This window comes from Microcebus murinus, chromosome 8, assembly GCF_040939455.1.
Source record: "Microcebus murinus isolate Inina chromosome 8, M.murinus_Inina_mat1.0, whole genome shotgun sequence".
Taxonomy (NCBI): Eukaryota; Metazoa; Chordata; class Mammalia; order Primates; family Cheirogaleidae; genus Microcebus; species Microcebus murinus.
In genome coordinates this window covers 59,531,694-59,551,913 of record NC_134111.1, presented here as the reverse complement: position 1 = coordinate 59,551,913, position 20,220 = coordinate 59,531,694, and the positions used below count along the sequence as shown (strand labels likewise).

The 20,220-nt window shown below is 36.9% G+C and overlaps 1 protein-coding gene across 1 annotated transcript in view; it reads left to right on the top strand.

Moving 5' to 3' along the window:
- FRZB (frizzled related protein) overlaps window positions 1-16,472 on the top strand; it is a 30,819-nt gene extending 14,347 nt beyond the window's left edge. Inside the window, exons 3-6 of the mRNA XM_012785786.2 lie at window positions 8,511-8,576; window positions 11,806-12,010; window positions 12,391-12,454; window positions 15,518-16,472. Coding sequence (XP_012641240.1) covers window positions 8,511-8,576; window positions 11,806-12,010; window positions 12,391-12,454; window positions 15,518-15,634 — 452 coding nt within the window. The 3' untranslated portion in view covers window positions 15,635-16,472. The remainder of the gene's footprint in view (window positions 1-8,510; window positions 8,577-11,805; window positions 12,011-12,390; window positions 12,455-15,517) is intronic.
- The last annotated feature ends 3,748 nt before the right edge of the window (window positions 16,473-20,220 follow it).

Below are 20,220 nucleotides of genomic sequence, written 5' to 3'. Positions count from 1 at the left end.
TTCTCTGGATCTGTTTCCAAATATAAAATCAGATTGCATTGATCTGAGTTCCCTTCTGATGTATCTTTAAATTAGGGCAACATTAGCAGTGTCCCCTAGTATAAAGCAGATCTCTCCCAGGGCTTTTGCTAACCTTGTCCTGACCCTGCGTGTTGGCTGCTGAGTAACTGGAGATTCCTGGTGCCTGTAGCTGCCAGGCCTGCCCCAGCCGCTCCCTCTTTTATTGGAGTTGCCTGTGCTTGCTGGGGTAATGTAGACCCATCCTCTCTCCTTTTCCAAACTTTTTTCCTTCCTCTGGGCTCCCTACCTATTTTGGGAAGAAATACAGTTTTTTTTTTCTTTAGTGCAAATGTTTACTGACTCTAGAGGCTGAATTAATGTGGGGTAACTTCTACACTTTATTGGGAAACAAATTAGGGCAGATAAATGTTATTTTTGTAATGACAGAGTAGCTTACAGATATAGGGTTTTTATTATTATTATTATTTTTTATTTCGGCAAATTATGGGGGTACAAATTTTAAGGTTTCAATAAATGCCCTTTCCCCCCCTCCCAGGGTTGTTATTATTATTATTATTATTACTTTGCAGCAATTGACACTTTTGACCAATTCTGTCTCCTAAGTATTCTGATCCTTAGCTGTGACCCAGATTGTACTAGTTCTTTCCCTCTGTCCCTCAGCTGTGGGCACTCCCCAAGGCTCTGTTCTTGGACTGTTTCCTCTCTGCTCATAATTATTTCTTCCTGTTGGAATTCATCCAGTACACAGGCTTAATTATCACTTTTGGGACTCCAGTTGGAATCACTGTCCCAGGTAGAGTATCATATTTTCCCTGCCATAAACACTTCTACCCGGGTATCCTATTGGTACCTCAAATATAACATATTTAGTAACTAAAGAAAACTTTTCATTAAAAATTTCCTCCTTGCAGCTTTCTTATTTAGTATGTGGCAGTATCATTTTCCTAGGTTTCTAATACTGAAACTCTATAGTTGGTCTTGGTCCAACCATCCCACCACTCATCAAATGCACACTTTCTTGCGTTAGGCACACTACTGCCAAGGATGTGGCACGAGGGAGTGAACAGGTGACTGGCATCCCCCTTTATTCCACCTCTTTTCTATGCACTTGGCATTGAGTAGACCCATGATCTTCTAAAGGATGTGAAGCCCATTTTGTCTTTGTGTTAATTGAGTTCCTTAGAGTCTATCACAAAACATAGGACTTCAGATATCACGAGGGAACAGGCAAAATTGCATTGACTCTTTCTATATTTTGAATATCCTGAATAACTTTTGGATCCAGAAACCTTGTGAAAGGCAGTTTATTTAAAATTTTCCAAAGGCATAAATCCCAAAGGGAATAAACTGAATTTCCTTTTCTTATTAATATAGTGTTAGTCCTCTCAATCTTAAGCAATTCCCTTTTACAAAGTGCAAATTACTATGAATTGAGTCCTTTATTACAATATTTGAGGTTTATTTTTACAGCAAAGTTGAGCAAATGTTACTTTTGCTTTTTAAAGCCTTATTGTAATACCTAAGGTTCACCAGTCAGCTTCATCACATTTTCCACATACTGCTCTAATCCAAAATAAAATTTAATGTGATATTCTTTTCCCTATATATATATTTAGGAAATAAATATTATTTTAAACAAAAGATGAATGGCAACTAAGTCATGACACTTGATTTTGTGGAAAAATGGAAGAAATATCTTGTATGAAGTTTTATGTTAATGGAACTTTATTAAGGTAAAATTTACTTACAATAAAATGTATAAATCTAAAGTATATGCTGCATTGAATTTTGACAAATGTGTGTATTCATGTAACCATCATTCAGATCAAGATGAACATTTCCATCAGCTCTTGTGCCCACTCACCCAACCTCAAGGCAGGTACAGTTCTGATTTTTATTATCATGGCTTAGTGTTGTCTGTTCCTCAGCTTCATGTGAATGGAATCATACAGTACCTATTCTTTTGTGACTGGCTGCTTTTTCTAACCATAATTTTTTTTTGAAATCTATCCATTTAGTTCTATGCATCATTTTTTTCTTTTTATTGTATGAAAGTATACACTTGTATGAGCATAATATCACTATCATTTCTATATTCCAACCTTTTTAATATACTTCTAGTTTAAAATAGTTCTTGGTTTCTAATTCTGCAGGAGTTGTTTTTTTCTTTCATCATTGATGTCAGGATCCTAAGGCTCTGGTGGTTTTGTTTGTTTTAATGCCCTAGAAATAATAAGACCCTATAGGTTTTTCTGTATAGTGTCCATTTGATGACTTGCAATTTTGGGAAGAGGGAATGTGGTCCAAGAGGTGGAATCTAGGAATCTTTTACCATGTCCTTGTTTCTAGAAAGATAGTGTATCTGAAAGGCCAAATGTTCTATTGTCCATCTCCATTTAAGGGCTGTCTGAACAAGTTCCACAATGGCATCCATCCCTGTTGCTGTTTTGATGGCTGTGATGATAAAGTAGTTGACCCATCTAGTGCATTGGCTTCATCACTTTACTAACCTGCTTGTCTATTCTCCCCCAGCTACTCACCTCTGCAGGCAATTCCTTACCAGTGCTGCTAGCTTTGTAATTTTAATTTCAAGAATCCTACCTCTTTGCCTACCACCTCTTTTCATTCCAGCTGCTTTGCTCTGGTACCAGCACTGCTAACTTTTTTTTTTTTTTTTTACCCCATTGAGATAGCCTATTCAACACCTGCCACTTACTGTCTGTTTAGCCCTTGCTCCTTGTCTACCTGAGATTTCATGGTCTACCCTGATAATCATTCCCTTGAAAATACCCTTAATTCCCTTGCCTTCTCTTCCTCTGCCATACTCATCTGGCAAATTCTCAACTCAAGTAGCTGGAGCAAACTATTCAACTGGGGTGACTAGCTTTACTGTAATTTTATGATAGAAAATTCAAATAGATAATCAACATTGTCAAGCAGTCCTACCTACTAGGAAGTTTGCCTTTCCACTTGATGAAATAAATGCTTTGTACGTTGTCTCCTCCCACTGCTCTCCTCCTGTCTCTTAGCCCCTCATTCCCCATAGCTGGTGACTTCACTTCATCCTTCAATGAGGAAGTAAAAGCCATTAGAAGGAACTCTCATCATCCCACCAACAAATTTATAAACCTGTCAACATCAGTATCCCTCTCCTTTTCCTTCTTGTGTAGTGGAAGAAATCTTCTGCCTTTCAAAGTCCTATTCTCCCTTTTGCTCAGGGTCTAGTCATCTTCCTGCCAATTGAATTTGGTGGGTCCTTTTCTCTCTTAACTCATCTGAGCTTTGAGGGTCATTTGACATGCAGGACTGCCCTCTTTTTCTTTTGGAATACTCTCTTCTTTCAGCTTTCTGGACTCCACACTCTCCTGTATTTCCTGCCACATCACTGGATGCTCCCTCTCAGTCTCCTTTATGGACTTCATCTTCTCTCATCTTATAAAGATGTAGTTCCTGCCCAGGTGATGACAACTCCTGGTTTCAAGCTTAACTGTCATTTCCTGAGAGGATTTTGAAGGCCAGACTAGATTAGGGCATCAAGTTATATGTTCTCATTACACATACTCATTGTACTTTTCTTTCATACATGTCTCATATGACAAATTACTGTGTGCGTAATTTTTTGCTCGATGTATCCTCTTCTGCATTGTCTGTACTATCCATCATGTGTCCTACATGGCTGTTCAGAGCCTAGGATGTAGCAGATGCCTAATAAATATTAGCAGAATGAATGAATATGTAAGCGACTGAAAGTTTCAAGAAATGTTAGTTCTCTTTCCTTTTCCCATCTCATATTTCAAGAAGCATGGATATCCCAGGGCTGTGGAGTCAGTGAACACTATCATTTTTATAGAAGAAAGACAAATTCATGGTGTGATGGAAGTTAACAGATGCTTAAAATTACTTAAGGACTTGCTACAGACACCTCTTATAGGCAGTTGAAAATATAGATCTGGATCTCAGTAAAGAAGTTATAGTTAAGGATATATTCAAATCATAAAATTTACTTTTTATATCTTTTAAAATTTGTTATCTTCTCTGCATTTTAAAATGGAGGGAAAAGGACAAGTGGGTTTAGTGGTCAAATGCCAGGATATAAAACATATGGTGCATTTGGCACAAATTAAAATTATTCAAACTCTGATCTGATTAGAAAGGGTCAGTCTCGAAAGAGTTACAATTGAAATTGTAACACAATTAGAATTAGATTTTCTTCTTCACCTGCCCCTACTTTTTGGCAATAAATCCTGAACACAGATCTAAGGTCTTTTCCTAGGGAAAAACAAACAAACAAAATTTTAAAACCCAGAAAATATCCATTCAAAAATAGTAGTCTTTCAAAATCATGGTATATGGAAAGTTATGGGAGTTTTAGAATCTGGTGAAGTTAAGTATAGTCTTACAGCTCTGGATGAGACTGCAAAGCATTTCAGATGAAGGCCAGGGCTAGTTACAAAGTTGTATCACACTTAAGCTTGACCTCAAACAAGGTTACATTAAATGGTGAAGGGCCAATGGGTATCATATATTATAATTGTATCAGGTACTTATAATTCTTCAGATCTTGTAAAACCCTATTACAAATGCTGTTATGTATTTTCAATAAATGAGCCTATTTTTATGAGCAAAACCGAATACAGACAGATGTGTCTCTTTTACCCCTCTGGACTATGTTTATAAGAAGCCTCACTGTTGAAACAGGCTTCACAGGGTACCACAGTATCTCTGGAGTTGCAGACTAAGTTCTGTGAAGCTCTGGACATGGTAACTTTGTAAACTTGCATTTCTACTAGAGTTTTAAATTCATGTTTGTGCTAGGGGATAACAAATAGTCTTCAGTTTTATTAGCAGAGAAGTAGGAAATCACTGATTCTAGGAGAGTGGCTAGAATAATGAGAGAGGAGTGAGGGCACATGAGGGGGAACTGCTGACCACCATTTCCCAGTGATAGCCATGGTTGAGTGTAGGATGTAGCAATGCACATACTCACAACTCAGGGTATTGTATTAATTCTATACTTTGAGGTGAACGAATTGCTCATATTAAAACTGCCCACATTTGAAGATCTCTTTGTTACTTCTTAGAATATTTTGTCAAAGCTAGCTCCTTTAACTCTTTTTTTTTTTTTTGAGACAGGGTCTCACTTTGTTGCCCAGGCTAGAGTGAGTGCTGTGGCATCAGCCCAGCTCACAGCAACCTCAAACTCCTGTGCTCAAGTAATCCTACTGCCTCAGCCTCCCGAGTAGCTGGGACTACAGGCATGTGCCACCATGCCTGGCTAATTTTTTCTATATATATATTAGTTGGCCAATTAATTTCTTTCTATTTTTAGTAGAGACGGGGTCTAGCTCAGGCTGGTTTTGAACTCCTGACCTCGAGCAATCCGCCCGCCTTGGCCTCCCAGAATGCTAGGATTACAGGGTGAGCCACTGCACCCCGCCCTCCTTTACCTCTTTAAATATTTTTTTCCCTAGATAAAGCACCAAGGCAAACTCCAATTCCTTTTTAAGCCTTTCTTTTCAACAAAGAGATACAGGAAAATCAAAGTCTAGTGGCCTCTGTGCAAAGCTCAGTAACTAATAGATCAAAACTTAAAAACCTTGTGCCATTGGGAAGCTGTGAGAAGAAAATTACTAGCAATTAAGCTAGAAATGCTGGTAATGTTAGTGGCTCAATAAAAAGAGTGTCAAGAAACCAGCTATTGATAGTAAAGAAAAAGAAACTGTTAGAATCTGATTTAGGGTGGCAGGCACAAAAAATGTAATAAATGATGCATGCACTATATCCCTCCAGGATTCTTTGAGGTTTTCCAGTTAGGCTTTTGGGGACATAGATGTAGATATGTGTAAACAATTTAGATGAGGATAATGCTGCAGATCTATTGATCTAAGATACACTTTTCATGAGTAACTTCAGATATGAATACATTTGGGCTGCATAAGCATAAATAAGTGAAAGGAAGTCCCTCTATATTTGAGCCTTGTGGATATGAAACTCAACTTTTCCTGGTTATACTGTTATTCTTGTTGAGCAACTTTGTTACTTGAAGTAGACAAATGTTTACAATAACTAGAGATTGGGGCATAGAAAGGGATATATAGATATAGGTAGTATGGCACTGCCACCTCTGAGACCACAGGAATAATAAGGGCATTGCATATAAGCAAAATTTAGTCTCAAGAATATAATTGCTTAGCGCCTATTTATGTGTATATAGTTGTATACATCGTTATGTAAATACCTAGTTGAAATCTTCCTAAATCACTTTATAACACAATTTTTAAAAAACTCTCTGCCTGGGAAGTTTTATAGAATCCATTTGCTTTTGCTTCAAGCAAAATTATGTGGGTAATAACATGAAAACAGACTCAATTCAGTGATAATTGCTATATTTTTTTTTGGTCAAGAATTTATTACAGTTTGTGCAAATTTCTGAAAAATTAAATGTGTAGTTTACCTACATGCATTATTTTTTATCACTATCTATTTTTAAATTGAAAAACCACAAATCCATATCTATATATGGATGAGGATAATTTGTAAATCAAAGACCATAGCATTTGTTCCTTCACAAATATTCTCATCTCAAGAATCTCTTTCTTAAAAAAAGTATAACATTTTAGTACAAAATAAAACAACTATACAAGACAGCAAGAACTATATAACTTTCCATTTTCTTTTCAATGAGAATACAAATGTTTTACTAATAAAAACGTTAATGTTGGGCCGGGCGCGGTGGCTCACGCCTGTAATCCTAGCTCTCTGGGAGGCCGAGGCGGGCGGATTGCTCGAGGTCGGGAGTTCAAAACCAGCCTGAGCAAGAGCGAGACCCCGTCTCTACTATAAATAGAAAGAAACTAATTGGCCAACTAATATATATAGAAAAAATTAGCCGGGCATGGTGGCGCATGCCTGTAGTCCCAGCTACTTGGGAGGCTGAGACAGAAGGATCGCTTGAGCCCAGGAGTCTGAGGTTGCTGTGAACCAGGCTGACGCCACGGCACTCACTCTAGCCTAGGCAACAAAGTGAGACTCTGTCTCAAAAAAAACAAAAACAAAAACAAAAAAAAACGTTAATGTTGGAGTAGTCATCTTCAGAATAGAAACAAGCACTGATATTAGCCACTATTTATTGGGCTGAGATCTTCACAGAAATTTGTGTATTAAAAATTACCTGTAGACCAAGGGAGGTGCTGTGTGTGGCATTGAGAAATTCTCCCTTCTGTCACGACAAAAACAACAGTTGCTGCTACTACCTATCTTTGGTAAAGATGCTTATTTCTACAACTTAAAGCTTCTAGGAAGGGTTCTATTCTACTTTGTACTGCTATTTTAAAGCATATTACCTACAAGTTCAACTGGAAATAAAATTTATTTTGATTAGAAAACACAATCTTAATATTGGTCAACAAAAGCTTCTACCTTTTATTAGTCACCAGGCTGATACAAAGCACTTTTTAAGCACAATGTTTTGTTAAGTTTTCTTTCTCTGATCCTTATGTTCTCTTTTCCTTTTTCTGTGTTAAAATAGAAGAAACAAATACCATTTAATTTTTAATAAAGCTTTCCCAGGGGTACTATTTTGAATAAATCTTTACATATAATAAAGTATTTTCTAAGGTAATTGCATGTTTTCTATTTTTATATTGACTTTAATTGCCAACAATTTACCATGCTTATGTTGTATATTTTTTTAGCTAAGTAATCTTGGCAATGTACCTCTTCTATAAAAGGTATAATCATCTACTCTCCGAGATGTTAAATGGTCTATAAATGAAACATTTTGAGATAATTAGAACTTTTATTACATACATCTGTATTACATAAAATATGCATTCTGGACACTATTCACCAGATATTTTTTAAAACATAGAATTTCTCTTTCCAAAATGTGTACATAGTAATGTCCTCCAATAAGCATAAAAATACCATTAAGCTTAATGGCAGCTATTCTACCCATAGAAGGGGCTCACTGCCCCTCTGCTTAAGAACTTCATTAAATTCATTGGGTGGTAATAACACCTGCTTATCTCCTTGAGTTGCTTTCAAATTCAGTGGCTAATATTTGCAGGAGTGCTGTATAATCTGTAAAAAGCATATGAATGTTAGGTGGGACTCCACAGGAGTAAACCAGCTACCTGAGCGTGAGTAGAAAGTTGCCTCTGTGTAGGCAACTCATTGTTGCCTGGTAGGCGTTCATTTGGCTGCCATCAGCTCCAAGCACATCTCTTGCAGGATGCAGGGGTCAACAGTGTCTCCTCATGATTTGGGTGGTTGTTCAAGAGTGGGAACTTAAGAGCATAATGACATTGAATAAGAGGCTGTGTAGATACAATAAACATGAATAGTGTTCCAGGAGAAAGAGATCAGACTTGTAGAATTGCCAAGGGCCTTCTCACCTCCAAATTCAGATCTAGTCTTAACTAGAAATGAGAGTATACAAAAGAAAGCTAATATTAAAAAAATTGCTTATAATTAAATGTATTTTTCAGAACGCTGTAAATGTAAGCCTATTAGAGCTACACAGAAGATCTATTTCCGGAACAATTACAACTATGGTAAGGATAACATTATGGTTAATTTATAAACTGCTGTGTTGAGAATGGGGTGGGGGGTATATGTGTGCATGCGCATGTGTAAATGAATAGAGCAGTTTAAGACAATGCTTAAAAACAAAGAAGGACAATTTTTAAGAGCATAGTCCCTCTGCCCCAACCAATTAAAGTGTCTCACATGGGCAAAATTCTTAACAAATGGTTGATTCTGATGCATATCAGAAAGGATTGTTGGCATCTGAGAGCCATGCAATTAAGTACACAGAGACAAGTTTCAAAATAGATGGGACTCTTCTCTATCTGGAAGACTGAGGAGAATTGGAGTTCAAATGTTTGAAGTTGCATGGGCCGTCAGTTGTGCTTCATTGGGGTGAACAGAAGAGCTCTGTGATGCATAAGGAATGGTTAAAAGAGTCACACTTGATTTCTTCAGTCAGACTATCCCATAGAAAACATTGACAGTATTGGAAAGTAACACTGATACAAGTTGTTGCTATTCAATTAAAGAACTGTTTTGTTATCTAGTTTGACCTAAAAATCTGACATTCTGGTAAACTAAATATTAATGAAAGAGCTACCAATCTGAATGTAGGTGACAAATTTAATTGAAGGATGAAAAAGACTGCTGTTTTTGTGCCAGGAACTGTGCTAAGTGGTTTCCATACACTATCTTATTTAGTTTTTTCAAGTGCCTCATGAGATGTATTATCCTGATTTTATCAATGATTATTGAACCCAAGTTGTCCCTTATTTGATTGTTCATAATGTACTTTTGGGAACTGATGTGTATAATTTATGTACACAGAGTCCTTATATTTAGAAAGGGCAGTTAATAGAGCTTTCCAGTGGATAAATAAGGGACTAAGCCTATGGAATATAGTAAATCAATATTAGGAATTAGTAAATCAATATTATGGAATATAGTAAATCACTACTTAATATCAGTTTTCACTTTATGCTGCAATGGTCGGTGCTATTATTTTTGTTAAAAGTTGAAATATAAGTCATGGAAGGAGAAGATTTTAGAGACATTAGCTGAGTGAATATTATGAAACAAAATGGGATATGGATCACAATTAGATTCTGAGTCTAATTTCTTTTTCCTAGCCATGTAATAACTAGGTTGCACTACAGTTTGAGGACTGTTATTTGTTTGGGACTGACTTACATCTTCTTTGGAGAAGATAGGCACTCAAATGATTAAATACAAAACTCTAAAAAGCAAATAAATATGTTTTTATTTCAAAAATATGTTCCTTACAAGGGTTAAGTTGGACTAAAGAAGAAGAAAAAATCAAGAATATGTTCATTTTTATCTTATATATCTGCATGTATCTATTAAAACAGAGGAGGTGGGAGCAATTGGTGATTCAGACAAAACCTCTGCTTCATTCAGATTAATTCAGTTAAAAACTCTTAAGCTTTAACAAATTACTTAAATAAAAAAAAGGTCTTGTACAGAGAGATTTATTTTGGAGTGGGTACATGTACTAAAAATTTCTAATGAAAATAATAGACACTGGGTAAATAAACCATTAAGTTGAGAACTTTTGCACAGTTCGCTAATCTCTAATAATTGATGGATGCTATGAAGCACATTTGCTTAAGCCAGGACACAAAAAAATGTCTGCTAGCTGGGGGTTGAGAATTTATTATCTGGCTTTCCCAAGTGACATTTCAAAAAGGGCAATCTTATCTTCTGTTAAAATACAGGATAGAGAGAACATAAATAGAAAGAGACTCCACTTGCAAATTGAACCAAACAGGGATAGTTGAGCAGTTATATTTTACTTGCTACAAGTTCTCATACTTGAGCCACCTGATTCTTTGAAGACTGAAATACCTGTGAAACAAAAATAATGTTTTGTCTTAGAGTTTTTAGAATTCATTAGCAACTTAATTTCTGTCATATAAATGTTGTAGTGGTAGAATATCATCAAGTTTCTGTGATGAAGTTGGAGCGTTAGTAGGGGAATGGTTTATTAGCTGGCTTCGTATTTTCATGGATTGTTTTTTTCCAATCCTTTTTAGTCCAAAATCCCTAAAGTATGTGGGAAGGCACTCAGATAAAAGTGGTTTACAGATATGTGCCTAAGAAGCTTGCAAAAAAATGGATTCATTTGGATAAATTGTGTTTTCCACTAAATAATGTCCATGGATATTGAACTTGAGCAATGAGAGGACTTACCCAGGAAAATGCCATTGTCTTTTACTAATTGACATTGTTACTTCTTCCTTGACATTTTAAAGCTTCTCATTTACCAGAAGTAGGAATCTAAAGAATTTGGCTCTCCCAAAGGAGAGAGATACAAAAAAGAAGTAGAATTGTACCTTCTGGATTCTGAGTCAAATACTTTGACTTTGCAACTGAAGACAATTTGTCATTCTAAAGTAAAGCTGACCCTTGTGGGATAAATTAGGTGTCAGTATATCCATTGAGAGTAGATTAATGCAACTGACATGTTAACATATTCATAGCACGTGAGGGGAAGGAATGATGGAGTGTCTGACTTTAAAACAAAACGGAGAAAACAAGGTCTAGTGGTGACAAATTTTATTCACGAATAAACTAGTATACGTAAAGGAGAGTATAAAAGATAATCTATACCGACACAAAGGAAGAAAGGAACTAATGTCTGAACAGTGAGTTAAAATGAGGAAGGTGAAAAGACCGCAGAATAAGCTTGGGAACAATATTGAACAGGACAACTTTATAACACTAAAGAGACCCACCAACTCAAGAAAATCTATTAGTAGACCCTTTAGAAAAATGCAGACAAGGAAACAAAGCATATGTGAGTACTAAGTCTATACCTATAGCAAAATTAACATAGGTTCAATTCCTGTTGGCAGCAATTGGATCTGCACACATGCATATACACACATCCAAAATGATATTCTGGAAGATAATTATGTCAGATTATTCACTCATCTTTTGGTTATCTAAATAGATTTTTCAAAATTAAACACATGAACACACAAATGGATATATACACACAAACATATGTACACAAAATTTGGAAAAGAGATCAGGGCTGAACATTAAGGGGGCGGGTGTGGTGTTTAGTATGTCACTACAGACTAAGGCAAAAATGTCTGGTTGACTTTCCTCCTCATTCATTGAGCATCAAGTGAATAAGAATTGACTAGAAAAAGCCAACTTTGTCTTTTTTGAATGGAGCACCAGTTACGTGTCATATTGCTACATCAGCTTTATTATCTTTTATCTCAGTCATTCGGGCTAAAGTTAAAGAGGTAAAGACTAAGTGCCATGATGTGACCGCAGTGGTGGAAGTGAAGGAGATTCTAAAGGCTTCTCTGGTGAACATTCCAAGGGATACCGTCAACCTCTACACCAGCTCTGGCTGCCTGTGCCCTCCACTTAATGTTAATGACGAATATATCATCATGGGCTACGAAGATGAGGAACGTTCCAGGTAATCCACTCCTTAAGGATTCAAAACAATTTCTTTGCCTGTCCTACCTCCATTGCATTTCTTTCTAGAGATCTTACTCTTATGTTTCTATCTTGGGGTCTGTCTGCCTTCTTGGGGATTACAGTTAGGTTTTAGTTGGGTCCTCTGATTTCATATACTGGATAGGAAAGTGTATGTGTGCATTCTTCTGGGCAGAGGAACCATAACTTCATTTGTTTCCTAAAGGGGTCTATTAATCACAAATAGTTAAGAATTATGGGTCTAACACTTGGCTGTCCTATTCTAGAATAAACACAGAAGTGTTTCTGGGCAGTGATTCCATGTACTTTTCAGTATAGGTTTACATTTTTCAAAAATGGTTGCTTCTTTTAAAAACGCAGATTACTCCTGGTGGAAGGCTCTATAGCAGAGAAATGGAAGGACCGACTTGGCAAAAAGGTTAAGGTAAGCCTCTATTTTATGTTCAAAGTGATACACAAGAAACAAAAGTAGAAAACCAGCTATCTGTCATTTAAAGGAAATAAGCTGCCTTCTACTACACGAGAAATACTAAAACCTAATTTACGTATATTTTGATACATAAAACTCAAAGACCTGAATTTATCTTCAATATCTATTTCATCTAAGGAATGAGTTCCCTATACATGTATCAGAGAGCTAACTGTAGTTCTCTAACTTCTTGTAACAAGGAGTCTAGCTGTAGTTAGTCCATCCTGGTAGTGTCACTCTACTTTATCATTAGGGTTTCAGGCTTTTCTGAGCTTATTGCTCTGCTGTTTTTAAGGGTATTGCTTCCATATATTCATGTTCACCTGGAGGTCACAAAGTGGCTGCTCCTCCTCCAGCATCACATCTACATTTGGGGAATTAAAAAAAGGGGGGCTGAAAGAGATTTCTAAGAGCCTCATCCAGCAACTTTTACATAGGACTTCTGGTCAGGACTGGGTGTCACATCCATCCCTAGGTGCAAAAGAGGCTGGGCTAGGAAATGTAAATTTTTAACTGGGCATATGGCTTTCTTGAACAAATTGCAGTTTGTGAGAGGGTGAGAGTAAATGATAGGAAAGTACCAGTGTTGTCCAATGTATAGATACCAATGCCTTTGCACACCGTGCAGCAGCATTCATTTGTATACATGTAAGATCTGACCAAATTAGGTCCTTAGAGAAGTAAAATTGCTTTATTTTTAGATTCCGAAACTGATACATTAAAAAAAAAAATCACACAGTAAATTACTTTATTATAGAAGGTTTCATTTCTTCTCACTGCACTAAGCAAATCTGCTTCAAAGAAAAGAATGTGGGGGTGGAGGGGTGGAAATGCACAGGGGGACAAAGAATCTAAAAGGATGTGTGGGGGGTGGGGGGAGTGGGAACCGTACCAAACATAATACATCCTCTTCCTTCTGCGAATTTGAAGGCTTGGGAAACATTTACCGGGTAAGTTAAACACCCCCGGGCAGTTTATCTTATACATCTGGCACTTGACACAGCAGACACGTTTGGGTTTAAGTGACCTACAAAAATGTAGAGGGCATTATTTTTGTAGGGAGAAACTACCCTGTAGAAAGTTCTTTCTTTTACCCCCGTATATTTGTCAAAAACCAAGATATATTTCAAGTTCAGGCTTGCAGACATTCTCTATTTGCATCTCTCTTCAATTAGTGTGATGTTTATTAGAGGAAAAAAATGGTTCTTGTTCAGTATGTTGGAATCTCTTACTGTCTTTTTAATTTGGTTTTCTGCTTGCTAATGCAGAACAGGAATTTGTCCTAAATTCCTGTACCAGTTGGAAGAGCTTTCAACATCCCTGCTGCAAAGCATATAACAAGCCTTACTGCTCCCCTTTTGGTACCAAAACAATGTCATCATGTTGTTGACAGGACACATGGTTTGTTTGTCCTGTTTCTTAGTAAGGCAAACACATTTCCTGTTGTTTTCTACAGAGACTCATAGAGTTATTATTATTATTAATTAATATTAGTTTTGTGACATTTATATTCTCAGTCTGGATTTAAACATGCTATAGGGAAGAAATAAACCAATAACTTGAACAATGTTTAATTCATATACAGATACTCAGGGCTAGAAGGTTTGGGTGGAAAATCCCTTTTGGCCAGAATTATTGAGGTGCTCATTTTAATTCTCCAGTCCATTTGAGAAGGTAAAAAAAGAGTTTTATGAAGGGCATTATTATTATTTTTTAATCAGAGTTGCCCTTAGCTGATTTTTTAGTCTCAGTGAATAGATCAAGAATTTTAAAAAGACCTTATGATGATGATTTTTCCAAGCAAATGGTTGTTTACCTAAGTATCTGTTATGGCATATTGTTTAAATCAAGATATTTGGACTGCCTTGAGGAGTTGAGATCGAACTGTTTTTAAAATATCAAAACAAGATTGTGGAGTGAAGTGTACTAATATGAAAAATTACTCTGAGTAATAGAAAAGTAATAATTACTATGTGCTAAGCACTTTATACTTTTTAAAAATCAATCTTCAGAACAGTCTTGTAAGTCAATTCTATTAATTCCCATGTATAAGTGATGAAATGAGGTTGAATAAGTTCAAGAACCTTCACATGGTAAGAGGTGGAATTGGAATTTGAAGTTGAGCCACCTGACATTAGCTCCTTGCTATTTAAAGTGTGGTCCCAGGACCAGCAACATAGGCATCACCTGGGACCTTGTTAGTTATGAAAACATTGGGCCCCATCTCAGACCTATTCAATGAGAACCTGTGATTTTAACAAGTTCCCAAGGTGATTTCTATGTTCATTGAAGTTTCAGAAGTACACTTGTGGGCCTTATTCCCTCCACAAACTTTCATAATATGACTTCCATTTATATTACATGTAAGCATTGTTGACATTGTTAATATGAAATATTAGTAAACTTGATTGTAGTTATCACAAACGTTGGATATGCTTGCTTTGTAAGACTTGGAATAAGAGCAAGACCTTGTCTGTTTTGTTTGTTGCACTTGGTAGATATTACTCAGAAAAATATTTTTGAAAGACCTCATCCATTTAAAAAAAAATCTTTATTTTTTCACTGCTCAAATTATACAGATTTTAAGAGGCTTTGTTCTTATGTGTCCTAAGAGAGGAGAATGAAAAATAGCCTTTGCTTCAAATTCTCCATGTTAATCTTCCATTTGTTGGGCACCTGTGAAGCATTAGACCTGTGTGTGTTACCTCAGGAAGTACCCATAGATGTAGGTAGATATGTGTATCATCACACAGAGATGGACATCTTAAGTTTAAGATTTGCTATGAAAGCATTACTGAATATATTATAGATGGCCAAGTCTGTGCTTTTTAAAATCAGAATTATGTTCATTATAGCATCAGTTTTGTTGTTACCCTAGGATATGGATTTTATACTTTTGGGAAAGTAGTAAAGTGCTTTAGAGATCTGAGTCTGCAGTTTTACCCAGCTGTTAGAATCACAGAAATGATGACCCTGGCGATATGTGCTTGTGACTATTTTCTGTTTTAAATTTCACAGCGCTGGGATATGAAGCTCCGTCATCTTGGACTGAGTAAAAGTGATTCTAGCATGAGTGATTCCACTCAGAGTCAGAAGTCTGGCAGGAACTCTAACCCCCGGCAAGCACGCAACTAAATCCTGAAATGCAAAGAGTAACATCAGTGAACTTCCTGTTAAGACTTGCGTTGCTGGACTAGCAAAGGAAAATTGCACTATTGCACATCATATTCTATTGTTTACTACAAAAATCATGTGGTAACTGATAATACTTCTATTTTCCTTTTTGTTTTCTGCTTTTTTCTCTCTCTCCCCCACCCTCTTTTTAATGGACTGGGGGCAGATCCTTAAATATATGCTCTCTGTTTCACTAATCATAGGAAAACTGTTCTTTTGCATTAATAATAAATTAAACATGTTGATACTAAGGTCTCTTTGCTGGAGTCCCCAGATGTTAATTTACTATTTTGCACCCAGATAGGGAATGCAGTATTGGATGCAAAGAGAGATTTCTGGTATCCACAGAAAGCTAGTTACGCTGTAAAATACACTTTGCTGATCTAATTACAGCCTCATTTTCCAGGCCTCTTGGGCATTTCCTCACGCTTAGAAAGTTCTAAATGTTTATAAAGGTAAAATGGCAGTTTGAAATCAAATGCCATATAGGCAAAGCAATCAAGCACCAGGAAGCATTTATGAGGAAATGACACATAAGATGAATAATTTTTGAGATTGGCAGGAAGCAAAATAAATAGTGTTGGGAGCTGGGGAAAGAACATTTTGCCTGATTGAGAAGCACAACTGAAACCAGTAGCCATTGGGGTGTTCACAGTAGCATTCTTCTTTTGGCAATACATTTGATTTGTTCATGAATATATTAATCCACATTTAGGAAGTGAATTATAACTAGACATCTGCTGTTATCACCATAGTTCTGTTTAATTTGCTTCCTTTTAAATAAACCCATTGGTGGAAATCTTTTTTTTCTCTTCTTTAAAAAAAAAAAATCAGACTTGCTGTATTGACCAGGAAAAGAAAATTATATATGCATGTGCACCTGGGTGTTATTTTTAAAAAGTACATAGCTCTATGAAATGCTGTAGATTACAGGATGATGAAATGTGCAAGTTTTCTCTCTCCCTCTTTTCTTTTCTTTTTTTTTTTTTGGTGTATACGTCTGTATTTGTGTACTTGTGTGTGTGTGTGTGTGTGTGCACGTGTGCACTCATACCCAAGCTGGACTAAGTTACAGGCCTGCCACTGATAAATAACTTTATCATTTGGATTTGTGCTGTTTAATGCTCAGTAAAAAAATGTCTAATAAAAGGAATTATGGTTGTCAGGAGAGAGGTTATTTTGACTTTTGAACCAAATGCCCATTTCTCATTACCTAACCTGCAGTGAGATCCCCAGTGTACATGGTGAACAAAGGATGTTTTTACAGACGGTCCCCAGCTTACAATGGTTCGACTTAATGATTTATTTGACTTAACTATGGGTTTATCAGGACATAACCTTATGCATTGTGACTTGCAATATTTTCAACTTATGACGAGTTCATTTGGACATAACCCCGTGGTAAGTGGAGGAGCATCTGTACTTCCAGAGGGTTCCTTAGAGCCTGTGCAGATCACTTGAGAGTCTCAGTGCCCTGCAATTTACATGTGTGCTATTAGTAGAACCCATTTTTTTTTTCAAAGACAGAGTCCTGCTCTGTCACCCCAAGTAGAGTGCAGTGGTGTCATCGTAGCTCACTGCAACCTCAGACTCCTGGGCTCAAGCAATCGTCCTGCCTCAGCCTCCTGAGAGGGACTACAGCCATGTGCCACGGTGCTGGCTAAGTTTTCTATTTTTAGTAGAGGTGGGAGTCTCGCTCTTGCTGGCCTCGAATTCCTGAGCTCAAGCGATCCTCCTGCCTCAGCCTCCCAGAGTGCTAGGATTACAGACATGAGCCATCGTGCCTGGCCAGTACAATCAAATTTCTAAGCTATGGTGTGCTGAAAATAAAACACTTATGAAGCAAATGGTGCTGTGTTTCTTTCTACAAGGATAATCATGTAAGGATAAATTCATTCTTGAACAAAAGTTTCCTAAAATGGTAAATAATAATTCGTCTAAATTCTCTCTTTTAGAAGTGTGAAACCTGATTATACAAAATGCAGTCATTCGTGTCATACCCTGTGAAAATGGAATGAGAAGGCCCTGGGAAGGGCACCCAGGTCCCTGTTCCAGGAACTGTTTTTTGCAATTCAACAGAAAAATCACAAAGACCTAGCTAACTTTAGGATTATGTTTTGCCTAGTAACTGCTGCAACTCACCAATCAGAACGCACCAGCTCCTGCAAGACACTAACAGCTTTCCATTCAAGACAGCTTAGGTAACCTTCGTCTTTTCCCCAGTAAAACCCCAGACTTTCCCTTTGTTCTTCAGACACACCTTCGGACACTAGTTTGTGTGTCCTGAATTGTGATTCTAATTTTTGTATATTATTCCCAAATAAAGCCTTGGAGATTGCTCTCTATTTTTATTTAAGGTTGACAGAAGTAAGAGAACATTCCCACCTTCTGATGGACCCCAGGAATTTCCCCAATCCCAGAAGAAAGAGCTCCCACCTTTGCCTCATGGTCTTTTGGGCTATGGTCACATTCAGATAATTTTGCCATCTGCCCTTTGGGTTATATTCTCAGATGGTTAGGGCAGGGGCATCTCTTTCTAGGTGTTGCTGTAGTTGCCTTAAAAAGGCAAGTTTGGGTGTCACTGGATAGTAATGAAATGCCACCATGGGGGGACTGCACCTCAGAATCCCCCTTCCTGGTATGTCTGCTTCCCCTTGAGCCTCCAGGACTGAGAAGTGGAGAGTAGTGCTTCTGCTTTGGCTTTTCTCCAGCCTTTTCATGTTATAACTCAGGGAAGAAGGGCAAGAATTGACTACAGGAGAGATTTAAAGGAACTGTCATCTCAGATCCACAAAATGTCATCCACTCTCCCAAAGCACAGTAAGCAATTTTAAGTGATGAAATATTTTGACATGCAATGAAAGCCACAGATGTTTCCAGCCCCTACTGTTTTTGAGGGGTGGGAAGGGGTTATAATTAGTTTCTGTGTAGGAATTTGATACAGTTTATGCTTACTAGATATCCAATTATGGTATTTATAAATAAAAGAGTGCCAGACTCTTAGATTCAGCAGTATTTTTTACCACTTTCCCTTTTAATGATCTATAATGGCAACGTATGGTCATCTATATGAGGCTTTTGATTTCTAATTTCTAATGGCATAAAGCCCATGAATAAAGTACATTTGGTTTTTCAGCCTGATAGGTACAATATCTTCCTAATAAACTATGTGCAGACCTCTCTGGGGGATGGCTTGATTTTATCATGATGGTCACGTTTCTAATCAGACTGCAAAACTGTTTTTACTCTGCAGTTGCCGTAGTACAAAGACGTCTCATTAATGCTCTCCAGGCTTTTCTCGAAGGTACTAACTTGAAACCACTAAAATTTAATATACACGCATCCTTGTCAGTAACCTTGAGATTTACAAAATTTAAAATCTCTTTAGAAAATTTTGTTCACTTTCAGGATGTTAATTTTTTTAGTAAAAAAATCGGATGCATGCCGAATAGAGTAGCAAAAATTAAAATAACAGCCAACTTGAGTTCTCTTTTCACAGATACGTGAGTATTTTACTGTCACATCCAGTGTAATCTGATTCGGTGCCATATGTTGCACTGAGCATTTGGGGTTGGGGGTGGGACCAACTCTGTCTCTCCCACATCTGTTATGTATTAAGAAGGCAAATACAAAAGTTACAATCACTGTGGGCAAACACCAGTACCTATTGCCTCTGCAAGAAATTATTTGCTATTACATTTCAGCAAGTAAAATGATGTTAAAAAAATTTCAGGATATTTATTTAGCAGTATGAGTTTTAACATATTTTAATACACACAAGCATTCAGGAAGATGGCAACAACAGTAAAGAAGGCATTTTTAATACTGTATTACTGAAATCCAGCCTATAAAATTTAAAAATGCAGTTCCCAGCTGTATTAATATTAACAAAAACAGGATAGTCATAGCTTTGATAATTGTTTGGGATAATAACGTCTAATAGTGGCTAGAACTCTCTACAAAACACTTGCACATTTGTTACTTATTCCTTGAAAGTCTGAAGGTAGATGTTGTTATTCCCATTTTATAGATCAAATTGAGGATTTAGGACTTCTGGGCTATATAAAGTAGCAGAGCTGGGCCTCAGAGCCTCTTCCTTTTACTTCCCAAGTTGTGTTTTCCACCACTGCAATTGCTGATATGAAAGTTAATGCATTCTGACATTGCGAAAACAGAAAATAGTGCCAGGCATACAGTGGCAACTAATATCAATATGTATTCCTTAAACTGAGGCCTACTAACTGCATCAGAAAGCCTGTGTAATAGAGTCCCAACTCTAACCCCAAACATCATCACTTCACCTCTTCAGTTGCTCTCCCCCATGAAATCAAAATTTCAGTGTAGTTATCCATACAGGACGGCAGGTGAATAAACAAAGAGATTTTTTGGCATTAATAATTTAAAGTTATGTGATTCTTAGGGGAAAAAATGGTATTTTCCCCTCTAAATTTCTGTTTTCCCTTAAATTTGGAGAACAGTATGAGTTAATGGTATTCAAAAAGGCCTGGAGGAAAGTTGAAATTATAAGTTGATGGTTCCTACAAATA